Here is a 13,228-nt window from a genome sequence, read left to right as displayed (position 1 = left end):
AAGAATTGTTATACTTAATATGAACATTCTAAGAATGTATGCTCAACAGTAGTAATATTTGGTAATGTGTCTTAACCTGTTTTCTGACACTAGAATAAATAAATAAAAAACCTCAAGCTTCTATTTCAATTGTCCAAAGAAAAAAAGTCCAAAATGACTCCAAACTTGATACAATTAAACCAACTCACCATATATCATGTTCACAATGAATTTGGATAAAAGTCCAGCGATGGTTCCACATCTGACCTTTACACCACTACCAAGCCATAGCTGTAAATAAAATCCAAGATCTCAATTTTTGACTAAATCCCCACAGGATATAGCACTCAAAATCAACATCTGAATGTTTTCATCTTTATTTTGAAATGGAGAGAGTGCTCCCCATTAAGAAATGTAGTTATGGACAGAGAACGCACTATAGTGAGGTGGATTTGACTAATGATAACTGTAAGAAAATGAACATTTAACAGCAAATTAAATTTAAAATACTTTTATTTTAAAAAAATGTTAATGGCACCTTTGAGCAATCACGACCACACCAAGAAATATACAAAAACATTACATACATTAATAGATGCATTTTTACACCATGCTGCACAAAATGAAAGTGGTACGAGATACACAGGTTACATGCTGACACAAATATTTTCAGTCAATAAAAATAAACAAACTTTCAGTACACTTTGGTACTGCCTAGTCAGCATTATCTTACAAAAAAGGAAGGGCAATAGATTCATGGAAAGAAAGAGCTTTCTACCAACAGTACAACTTAATACACCACACATATGCAATAAATCAAATTTACAAGACAATTCAATCAAGTCCCCATGCAATCTGTAGGTACATTGTCTTCTAATATCTTAGAAAACAGAAGAAAGGATTTTACTAGCCTCAAAACTGTATTTTATAGTGCTTTTTGTTCTTCAAGGGTGATTAGCAATTCAGTAAATTGCAATATTTTCTTTCGTCCATTATTTTAATGTAAAAATTTTCATTTTTTAAACTGAACTCTGCTTCACTACCAGATAAGCTCATTCTATTGGCATTCAAACGTCATTTAAAAAACTTGTCTGTGTCTACAGTACTGTATTTCAAGTTTTGACTATGAATATATATTCGTGTATCTGGAAGAAGCTATAAAACTGCCTTATTAAAAAAAATCAATATAAAATCTAGGCACCTAAGTCTCAGAGCATGTCACTTCTGAAAATGGGACTTAGGCACTTTTGAAAAATTTTACACTAAGTGATTCTGGATCCTCTTTGTATTTTGAGCTTGTTTAGCAAATTTTTGTAGATTATAAGGCCAGAAAGACCTTTGTGATCATCTAGTCTGACTTCCTGTATAACACAGACCACAGGACTTCCCTGAATTTATTCCTGTTTGAACTACAGCATATCTTTTAGAAAAATATCCAATCTTGATTTAAAACTTGAGTGATGAAGAGTCTACTACAATCCATGGTAAATTGTTCCAAGGGTTAATTACCCTCAGTTAAAAATTTGTACCTTATTTCTAGTTTGAGTTTGTCTAGCTTCAGCTTCCAGCCATTGATTCATGGTATATCTTGTTTGCTAGATTGAAGAGACCCCTTATCAATCTCTGTTCTCCATGTAGGTACTTATGCAAAGATGCTGAAAGGTATTTAGGCTCCTAACTTCCACTAAAAATAAATGGGAACTTAGGAAACTCCAACTAGTACAAAATGCTAGTGTGTCTCTCCTCAGCAACACAGACGACCATGAGCATATCATATCGGTCCTCTGCTCCCTACACTAGCTTTCCATAGAATTTCAAATCAAGTTCAAGGTCTCAGTCCTTGTCTTCAAAACATTCCATGGCCTGGGCATGGCCCCCAAAGTTCTGGGACGAAGACCATGGTCAACAACTTCACTCCTCTGGCACAATGCAATGCTCAACAATAAGAGTAAACTTGTCTATGCAGGAGACAGAACCTTCTCTAGGGATGGTAGAAGACTGGAATAAACTCCCCCAGGAGCTAACCACTATTACAAACCTTGTCACTTTCCACTCCAAGTGCAAGGCGCATTTCTTTGATCTTTTCTTCTCAAACATGAACACATAGCAACAGCTATATTTAACAAACAAAAACCCACCCTACCAAAACAAGACACTCAACTCCACATGCTTCTCCCTCTGGGAAGAGGATGAGAACACAAACAATATGCCACAGATATGTAGTCATGTTGCTTAATGCACTACTGGAAGATGGTCAGATACTATGGTGATTTGCATGGTATGAAAACCTTACAGATAGAATAAAAAGCCTAAATACATTAAGGATCTGGATCTTACAGACTGACCAAGTCACCCCCTAACTTTCTCTTAGATAAGCTAAACAGATTGAGCTCCTTAAATCTTTCACTGTGAGGCATGTTTTCCAACCCTTAAATCATTCTCAGTGGTCTTTTTGTGAACTCTCAAATTTATCAACATCCTTCCTGAAATGTTGACACCAGAACTGGACACAATCCAGTAGCGGTTGCACTTCTTAATGTTAGGCATTTTGATACTAAACAAGCAGTGGCCAGATTCAATAGCTTTCTATGAAAAGCCAGAACTAGTATAACTGGAGCTTAATAAGACAAGAAGCATCACTGGGTTACGTGAAGGACTGAACTTCTAGTATATAAGTCAGGAAGAAATTGAATAGGATAATATCTAGTCAGAGTAATATCAGTGACTTTGGACAGTAGTGGAACTAAATTTATGTGGGCATCTTTCATTAGGTTTACGTGGGAAGCCCTAAAGAAATCCCTTGATTTGGATCAATGGGCTGAAATTAGAAAGGTAGCTAACAGTGAAGGTAACTGTCATGGGAAATTAACTCTCCAGGAATCAACAGGTATGGATTCTACCATCAAACTCTTTGGGGCTTTCAAAGATGTGTTTATCTCTCAGGTAGTTAGGATGCTAACCATAATGACTAGGGCTACTAGACTCTGTTCCAACCAATTATGATTAACTTATTAAGGATCTTGAGACTGAAGATACACTTGGCAAGAGTGATCATAATGTAAATGAAATGAAGTGGTTCTTTGATTGCCAGCCAGAATCAGCCAGAGAAAAGAATCCAACATATTTTGGGAGCAGGAGTTGCAAAGAGTTTGGCATACACTTAAAGGGATTGAGTGCCATGAGCATATTAAAGGCTACCTTCCACTTCCTTAACACAAGTTAGACACCCTGGCTTACCACAGATAAGGGTACACAAGGAGAAAAAAAACAAACAAACATTGGAAGAGTTGAGAAAGCAAAGTTTGGGTTCAGCAAGGGACATATGCAAATTACTGAAGCAAATGATGAGGAAAAATATGGTACCTTAAGGCATTTTGAATTAGTTTTTGAAATTTATATTAAAATGGAACATGAGGGAAAGATTACCAAAGGGCCAGGACAGCTGAGGGAAAGAGAAGGGAAGAAGATGGGGAGACTTGACAGAAGACGTGAGATCCATAAAGAATCTGAGCAGTTCTCTTGGAGAAAGATCTTGAAATTGCTGTTGCTTGGGTCAGCCTATGGAACATTGGTATGATTTTAGATAGAGCTCAGAAAGGAACCTAAAAAGATGAAAGTGCCTGATTGACAGAACAGTTAGGGCTGTATTAACTTGTACTGAGAAACATTTTCTTTTTTCTTACTTTAGAGAAATCTTGTGATTTTTAAATGTGTTTTATTTCTGATACAAAGCCAATAAGGAAATGTACTGCATCTGTTATGTAAGACCTCACTATTTCTGATTTGGAGTCAGTCAGATATCAGCCAAGTGTAAAACCGTTCCTTTGACCATTACATTCTCATTTTACATGGAGATTACTCAGGTAGAATATGGTAACTACCAACAAGTGTAGATGCCTTTGTATTCCCAAATCATGGCTGTAACAGATTTTTCTGCTTATGAGAGAGACTGGCTGATCTTATTGAGGTAAGGAGGCTTAATTTGTTATGTCCTGATCCTGGAAACTGTCAGAGACAGATAACACAGAATGGGTCACAAATTCAAGGTTTCTACATTGGAACCAGCAAGGTTAAATTAATAAAGGTAAGTAAATTATGCTAAACTAAACAATTGTTTTCCTGAGTTCAGTAAAGCTACTGACAAATAGCATCCATATTACATATATGTAGACATTTGTAAGCCATTTAACAAAAGTAATATATCAATGCTTGATTTTTCTATTGTCCAGCCTGGAATGCAGGTACATAAATTGGATATCAAAATGATTAAATGGAGGACACAAAAATGGTGGCAATGGATTACAAGGGAGAGAAGTCACTAGCATATTATGTCAAGAGTCAGTACTGGGGCTCTTCCTTTTAGGTCTGTACCCTCCAAACTCACCTTTAGACACAAAGTTATAAATTGGTAAGAAAAACTTAAATAAATTAGGGGAATGGTTTATAAAATGGCTGATGGATTTTAATGCAAGTCAAAGGATTTTGAATCTAAAATATAATTGCTGGCTGAAGAACTGGAAAGTACTGACAACAAAAGAACTTAATATTCATGTTAGCTGCAATGAAGATGGGAATGTATTGTTAATGCAGTAAAGGTCAAAAGGTTCTCAAGCTGCATCAAAAGGGTATATAAACAAAACAAGGGAAATCCTCTGTTAGGACGTACATATTCTGGAGTAAATCCAGAAAGGAGCAGCTACATTTTTTCAAAGTTATGGAGGGGACTTCACTATGAAGATATGTTTAATCTCTTCAACTGATACAGTCTGTAATCTCCCCAGCCTATGAACTGGATAGATGAGGTAGCTATGAGTGGCTGGACTGATTAGGGGATGAAATTTTAATGCAATGTATACATAGAATACCTAAATGGGGATCACAAAAAATTGGGAATAAGGATCTCATTGAACTAAACAGCAACAGGAACGCACAGGGACCTGCCTGCAAACTGAAAAAGGTAAAAGTTTAGGTATATCACTGACTGTTTTTCCCCTCAGAAGGGTCATCAGTGTTTGGAATTATTTGCTTTCAGAGAGGGAGACAGTATCCAATTTATTAGAAATCAAGGAAAAAAGGACTAATTACTTGGATACCAATAGTGGCTTTGAGAATAAATGGATTTGAATGAATATATGGCAATTCTTGCTCACATATACAGAGTTAAACTGACTGTTAAGTTTGAGGTATGGAAGGTGTCAGCAAGTTTGTTTTATTTTCCTCCACTTTCCTCTGGGAAGATTGAACAGGATCTAGTTAGGATAAAGTGGGTGTATTCTATTTGATTAATTTCCTGTGCCTGTAGCAAGTCAAGTATCACAATTCTTTCGGATTGAATTCCTTTCTATATTCAAAAACATTGCACATATCAGAATTTCTTTAATGACTTTTTTTAAAATTTAGTTTTCTAAGGTCTCGGTTATATCATCATTTACACCATTAGCCATGCTCTTTGTTCAGCCCCTGAAACCACAGCAAACTATTAGATTAATTATAAATTGTGTTATGGTAAAGAAAGGACAAAGTGCTTTCCCCCCCCACATAAAAATTTCTAAAGACTTCCATACAAATTATTGCACTTGGTTAAAATTCAACTAGCCCTGTGACCAAAGTAACAATAATGCTGTCATGACAACATATCTTAAAAGCAAACTGCATTAAATATTAAATTAAATAACCAGACACATGTGTCATTTTTTTGGATACATATGAGTGGAGAAGAATCCTGATATTTTATTTCATATATTACTTTACATCATATCTGGTTACCCAGGCAACAAAGGATTTCAAGAAAAACATTTTGTAGTTTCTAGATCAGGCAAAATAAATATTTTTAAAAACCTACCTCTTTCATAGTGCCGTTACTGTCTGATGTCTAACACACTGTTCTCAGGAATGTCTCTCAACACATCCCACAGTTAGTTCTAATATTAGTTCTAATATATAAAGTTTCATTCTTTCCCAACCCTCCTGACCTGGTGGTTCCTGTGGAACCCTGAAGCAAAAAAATTCACAACATCCAATTTCCTTCAGCATTACTAACTCCTACTCCAACTTGGGGCCTAGTTTTATCTGTTCACATTATTATTATTATGTGATTATTGTTATCACATTCACTGGAAAGCTCATCAACTGACTGTTAAAAATTTAAACAAATGTTTATGCGCTCTCCCTTTGCAATCTGCAAAGCTTGAAATATGACCAAAAGAGCTACTGAAGTCAACATAGTGGCATCAGCACTGGTTACTTGTTTCTTTATTCTTCTAAGAGGTCTTTGTGATCTTATAATTCATTCAGTGCATCATATTTGGAGGCATGTGATTATGTTTATGTATTTCCTAAACATGATAAAGAATAGCTCTAGGATACGATATTTACTAATCTGTATCACTAGAGACTCTAGTCATATTAAATTGTTGGGAAAGTATAACATTTAAAGAATAATCTGTATGAGTAAGGGCCCACTGGCAGAAGCATCAGAAAACAGTGCTGGATTGTAATTAAGCACCTTCCCAGTTTCTAATTCACAGATGTTAAATCATCTAGCATTAGGAAATACTGTAAGTATGGCTGGTATTTCCTAATATTGTAAAATATAGCTAGCCATTCTATCCTGGTTCATATGGAAAGCTAGACAACTGAATTAATCCAATAGGAATGGTGTAAAAACATGATTATAATGCACTCCCACCACCACTCCTCCTCACTCTAATTAATGACACAATACACTTCACATTTCTTACACCACCAGTAGCATGACCTCTTGTAGATATGCTGGTTTGTAAAGTGGAAAGCTGGTAAGATTAAGGCAAAAGATTTACATGAGTGAGCAGTTCATAATAGATGTAGCCAATTACATACAGCAGAATTGAATAGGCAAATAACTGCCACGGAGTATAAATTGAAGTATTTAAACCTTAGCATTCAAGAGTTTTTATAGCCTTCATCCAGTCTGCATGTTTAAATTGCAAAATTAAATATTTTGGTAGTTTGTTCACATACAACATTTCTTTAAAAAAATAAAACATCTGGACTAGTGGATTCATCTTGGTATGATCATCCTTTCTATGGCACAGATAATGTGATCCCAATTTTTACAAAACACTGCAAGTAGAGTCACTGCAAAAAAAGTGCAGATAATATGGAAACGGCTCTTCATCATAGGAGCTATAAACTTTGCAATGGTAGAGACGCACACTAAGATGACAGTCATGAAGGCCAAGATTACATTTATACATTTCCCTAGGAGTACTTTGGCATTCACAGTTTCTGACTGCAGCGCTTGCTGTTCTTGCTGATGGAACTCCAGCTTAAAAACCCGAGTCTGGCAAGATTCCAAGGCTTCCTGTAGACAAAAAGAAAAATAAGAGTCAGCTACATTTCTACACAAAGCAGTTCCTCATTCAGCTGCTGCGTATAATTTATAAATCTATTTAAACAAATATGTTGTGCAGACGATCAACTGTTTACAAAAATTATAAAAGTATAATCAAACTTGACAATGCTATTGTGTAACATTTACATTTTTTCCTGGTTGAGGAAAATAGTGTTCATGGTGTCTCATGTTTTCTGAATGTACAAGTTGAACCTCTCTAATCCGGCACTCCCTGGTCTGGCAACATTCTTGGTCTGGCATAGGCGCCAACTCCATGGGTGCTCTGGGGCTGGAGCACCCAAGGGGAAAAATTAATGGGTGCGGAACATCCACCAGTGCCAAGCTCCCCCCTCTTCCCCCTTCCCCACTTGCCTCATGCGCGCCAGCGGCCCTGCCCTTACTATTTCCTCCTCCTTCCCAGGGCTTCCAGCGCACCGTGAACAACTGATTTGCAGCATTAAAGCTCTGGGAGAAAGCAGGAGGACTTGGGGCCGGCAGCTGGGACCCCGGGCGAGAGGCCAGCAGCTGCAACCTGGGGCCAGCATGGAGCCCCCAGGCGCCTACGGAGACTCGCTAGCACTCTGCATTGACCTCCCATGGTTCGACAAATTCTCTGGTTCAGCACCGGTCAGGTCCTGAGGGTGCTGGACTAGAAAGGTTCAACCTGTACTGATGAGCTGAAGAACTGGGTAAGCTAAGCTGTTACCATGGAAACTTCACTATATCAAAGCAACACCAAAATTAGTTTCTTCGCATATACCATTGAAAATTTTAGGACACTGCTGGCTTGCTGTGACACCAGTTAAATCAACTTCAGGGTGGACCCATTAGGTTTACACCTCCATTCTGGTCTAAATTCACTTTCATTCTCTTGAATGCCACCCACTGTACAACGATCCATGTCATAAATGTATTGTGAGCATGGATGTCTCTAGAGAACATAAAGCAGACATGCTGGCCACTTTCCATCCGTACTTTGCTTACAGTTATATCATTTAAATATCAATATGTCGGCTTAAAAGGAGATACAGTCCTCTTAATATTTTCTTGCAACAAGTAAAATGCAGAAATGTTTAGCTGTCAGAATAATACTGTAATTATAATTCACTTTCCAACTTGTTCTTTTATACAATAAATCACAAATTCCGATCATCTGAGAAAAGTGGATAACCGAGACCCCAGGGTTGTCTTTAGGAAATGTCCTGCACTCAAAACACAGCTACCCACACTTACTCTTTTCTTCAAATCATCATCATTTTATACTTTCTGTAGATCAAACTCTAGTCTATATTTTGAAATTAAGTTCTCCATCCCTTACTGACTTGGTCTTCTCTCATTTGATGTTTCTTTTGTTCTGTACCTGAATGTATACATCTGGCTGTTTTTTAAAGGTGAACTAAATGCTCTTTAAATAAAAATAACCCCCCCAACATATGTACAAACGTAAGTGACAAGTAAATAAATACATACTTTCCAGAATGTTTATAATTTTCTACTTCATTGACTGTGTTTAGTTGACTGTGGTAAAGTTCTCATCACTAAATGCATAAGCCTATACAAGAAATGCAATTTCTTTTCACTACTTTAGGTGTTAATGCAGTGAACACCTCTTGCAGGAGAAACACAGGGAACAAAAGGTCTCGATAGGTTAAAAACTTCTCAGTTCATCATTGAACTGTATTTATAATTCACAAGTCTACATGGGTGTTTTATGAATAATTTGGGATCTCAGTCAGTTTTCGACAACTACACCGTTTTTCTACAAAATTCAAAATTTATATAGGGCTCTGCCATGCTATGTTAGTATTCAGCTAGGAAGGGGTTTGGACATAAATTTATGTTAAGCTCACAACTGGGAATAGTGTTATCTTACTGCTGTTACAGAGCCAGCAGGGAAAGCAAAATTATTGCATTTCAGAGCATTTTACATTACACCAGTAGATTCCTTATTCCTCTAGTGATGACAGAGCAGTAGATGTAAGACACCATTTAGAATCCACAGGATTTTATTCATTCAATTTTGAAACACTAGCAGGTAAAATCGTGGCCCCATTGACTTCAGTGGGAATTCTGCCATTGACTTCAATGGGGCCAAGATTTCACTCTAGCTGGGTAAAAAGTTGGGCCTAAATTCCTTAAATGCAAACGTTATTCCAAATTTTGCAAAATTTCTAGGCTATGTAAGAAGTTGATTATAAAAATACCTGAACATCTCGTGACCGTTCACAGGCCTGATATGCCACTCTCTCTTCTATGCTGGCTAGCTCTTGTTTCAGGTTTGCAGTCTCATGCTGATGAAGATCTGTCAAATCGTTTAGCTGGTCTTCCAATCGTTCATACCTTTTTCAGGAAAAACAGAAGTCTGAATTTAGCTCTTCGACACAAATGATGTTACACCATGTTAGAATACATCTGTACTTTAAAGTCATCTTTCCTTGTATCTCAAGTCACCACCACTTCGGTTTGTAATGAAAAGGAAGGGGGGAAAGTTTCCCCAAGGACTTACTCGGCAGGCTGAAAGCTCTTTGTAAATGCTCCTGGTTGGCGGAATAACAGAACAATGTTTGAAAGACCAAGGCATTTTAACACTGCACTATAAAAATAACTCAGTGGATAAGTGTATCCAATTCATGCTCTTCCTCCTTTCAGACCACCATTCAAATCTTGTCACGGGGATTTCTACATATTTTCCCCACCATATAAACAAACTGAAATAAATTGCCTTCCCTACACTTGGAGAACTGCTCAAGGAAATCTTAATAAGTATTGTGTTTGTATGAATGTTTCGTCTGTTAGCACAGTAGAAACTATATTGATCTCACTAACCAATACACTTATTATCACGACTAATACGACAAAGAGGATGTTCTGTGTATGCTTCAGGGGGCCACAATTTTCAACAGTGACTAGTTACTTTGGATGCCTAAATTTTACACCTTAAATAGACCTGATTATCAGAGGGCAGGTGCTCAGCACTTTCTGAAAAGCAGGACACTTTAAGGTGTCTTAAGCTAGGAAGCTCAAAAATTGCGGCATCTAAAAAGTCACTAGTCACCTTCAAAAAAAATGTACCTTGTGCCTGCTTTTAGTCTCTGGGACCAGGTGCTGATACTCTGCAGAACATAACTCGCACTCCAGAATAGATGTTAAAGGGTTTACCAAGCAGCTAATGAGCCCACAGGGAAGCAGTGTTAAAGTATTTAAAACCAAATCTCACTATACTTTGTTACATTGTGTCTTCAAACTTCACAGTCCCATAACAGTGTGGTTGAGAACATATACCATACCACACTGCAGGAAATGGCTCATTAATAAAGGAAGTACTGTCAACAGTAAAGCTCTATTACATCAGAGACCGCTTATTTAGGTGCCAAGTTACAATAAATCAGGAGCAGTCCCTTGGCGATGACCGCACTGGCACCATTTGTATGTCATATTCACATAAGGTAATGTCAGTGAAGTATCAGATAACAAAACTTTCCAGAAAAGCCTCAGACAACTGCACAGAACTGTCAGTTCTATCAAATCGTGAAGTATTATTGTCACAAATGTAGGTTAACAGAAGAAATCAAGCACTTTGGTACCTGACAATGATTACTGAACACAAGTTTACCTTTAAAAAAAAAAAATCACTTAGTTTTGAATCAGTTCATATACCCGTGCAAAAGCCATTTAAAAAGAACAGGAAAAGAAAATACCTGTATCTTTCCTCCTGCAACGTCTGAGAAATAAAACCATAGTCTCTTTGAAACTGTGCTTTTAAATTCTCTATGTCATCAGCTAATTGGGACTGCGTCTCCTTTATTTCTCTCAGTTCCTCCAAGATCATGGAAAGCTTTGCTTGGCTGTCCAGAGCGTTTGTCCCACCAGGCCCAAAGGAATGGTTCCCATTACTATCTGCAGAGCCAGATGTCCCACTTGAGCACTCATCATCACTAACATATTTTGGTTTAGCCACAATAGTAGCACTGCCACCATAAGCCCTGGAACTAGTTTCTGGCCGAAATTCATCCAGGGTATTTTTCAGGTGAGAAATGTTGTCAGCACTACCAAATTTATTTCGGATCAAATTTGCAAACTCTCTCGACTTGTTGAAAACAAACACTGGTGGTGTCAAGGAGACACCTGGCACACCCGATTTGCTGCTCTCAGCACCTTGGCCACTGGTACGAGATTTGCCATGGACATCTTTTAAAGGGGGCTGGATATCCTTCAAGTTATCTTTCAAAATATCTTTGGAACTTTTGGAGGATCCATTTTGTTCGATGTCTTTGAGCTTTCGGTGATACTGTTCCAATTTCTTCTGTAGCTGGGCAATGGAGTGGGCAGACTTCTGATTCTTCTTTTCGAAGACTTGTTTAATACGTCCAGCCTGCTGCTTGTCTGCACTGTTCACCAGCTTTAAGTATTCAGCCACATTTCCATCACGGGCTGTTTGTTCAATTTTAATCTGTTCTGTAACTTTCAAAATTTTTTGTTTCAGGCTATCTGCATTAAGTTTGACTTTGTGAAATTCTAAGACCCCATCAGGTACATCAAAGTTGAGGTTGGTGTCTGAACCACCACGGCGAATGTTAAGTGGCAAGCTCAAAGTATTCATATCATGTCTTTCCACCTGAAAAGAGATTAAAATTCAAATTGAAGACAACTGTTTCTGTTTTATATTTCAACTCCACCCAAAATTGGACTTCCCATCAAACTATTTATATCAAACACTGGTCAGAAGGTAAGTTATGAGTACAATATGTGTTGAACATATTTTGAAGTATTTCTCACAAGTTATGTTAAATAATGTAGAAAGCGAAGACATGCTACTTATTCAGCCATGTACAATATGGGTATGAAAATACATGCTTGAGTTGACAAATGACAACCAAGTACCTTGTCTTTTGCTTTAAAAAAGTAAAAGTAATACGAAGAATCAAAACTAGAACATTATAGGTAAATCCGGGTTTGGGGGTTTTTTGCTGTTTTTTTAAAAACACAAAAATGCTTTACCAGCCATCAGGAAACATTCCCTAAAGATTTTCTATTATCAAAAGATTTATATCCTTCATGAATGGTAAACATCCCATTTTAGCTGGATGGACACTTATTAGTGGTAAAATTTTCTCTTTCCATCTCTCACTGTACCAATATGCTTTACTGAGCTAAAGCCCAGTTAATGGACACCTGCCCCTTGCCCCAACTGATCAAACCAACAGCTGTTCTTACTCATCTAGACAAAGGTGTCTTGCAATTTACAGTAAGCTTTAGTGACAGCATGAGCCCCAATTTACAGTTAGATCCAACAGCATCCATTAGCTTTCAGTGTAGCTATCACAGAGAAAACTGGATACCCATTTGACTTTTCAAAGGTGTTCAATGACTGGTTTGCTGCAGCTAAGTTTGTTATATTTTAATATCAGCCTGGCAGTGTGTGATTTAAATGCCCAACAACTCTTAAGAAAAGAAGAGTGTCTGAAGTATTGGACTCCTATGATTGTGTTCAGTTGTAATCGCTTAGATGTTTTGCGCATTGAACTTGGTAAGTATTCTTCTGAAATGTAATAAAGCAGATGAATAGTGATTAAGCCACTTGATCATGATACTTGGCCAGAGCACTAAAGCTTGATTAATAGTCTAGACAGTATACCAAAACAGCCTCAATTTCCATAAGCATTAAAAATATTTTCTCTTATAAAATTATTGTGGAGTAGCGAAGTAGGATTTATCTAAGGAGAATGTTTTCGTATATCTGATCACTATTACACCAAAATATCCCCTATGATATAAGAGGGGGCACTTCATTGAATCAGCCATAGCATCCAATAGATAGAGATTTCTTTTTTCAAATATACTGGCCCTAATGGATTTTCCATGCATCACAAAGTCTTT

General features: G+C 37.2%; 1 protein-coding gene across 7 annotated transcripts in view; it reads right to left on the bottom strand.

The window, feature by feature from the left end:
• Positions 1 to 474: 474 nt before the first annotated feature.
• Positions 475 to 13,228, bottom strand: part of TMCC3 (transmembrane and coiled-coil domain family 3) — a 239,276-nt gene continuing 226,522 nt past the window's right edge. For all 7 annotated transcript variants that reach the window (XM_048835573.2, XM_075124284.1, XM_075124283.1 and 4 more), the window contains 3 exons: positions 11,050 to 11,966; positions 9,556 to 9,691; positions 475 to 7,321 (listed from right to left, as the gene is read on the bottom strand). In XM_048835573.2, coding sequence (XP_048691530.1) covers positions 7,019 to 7,321; positions 9,556 to 9,691; positions 11,050 to 11,966 — 1,356 coding nt within the window. In that variant the 3' untranslated portion in view covers positions 475 to 7,018. The remainder of the gene's footprint in view (positions 7,322 to 9,555; positions 9,692 to 11,049; positions 11,967 to 13,228) is intronic.

The sequence above is a fragment of the Caretta caretta genome, chromosome 1 (genome assembly GCF_965140235.1).
Source record: "Caretta caretta isolate rCarCar2 chromosome 1, rCarCar1.hap1, whole genome shotgun sequence".
In the NCBI taxonomy this organism is placed as follows: Eukaryota; Metazoa; Chordata; order Testudines; family Cheloniidae; genus Caretta; species Caretta caretta.
This window is presented reverse-complemented; position numbering and strand designations above follow the sequence as displayed.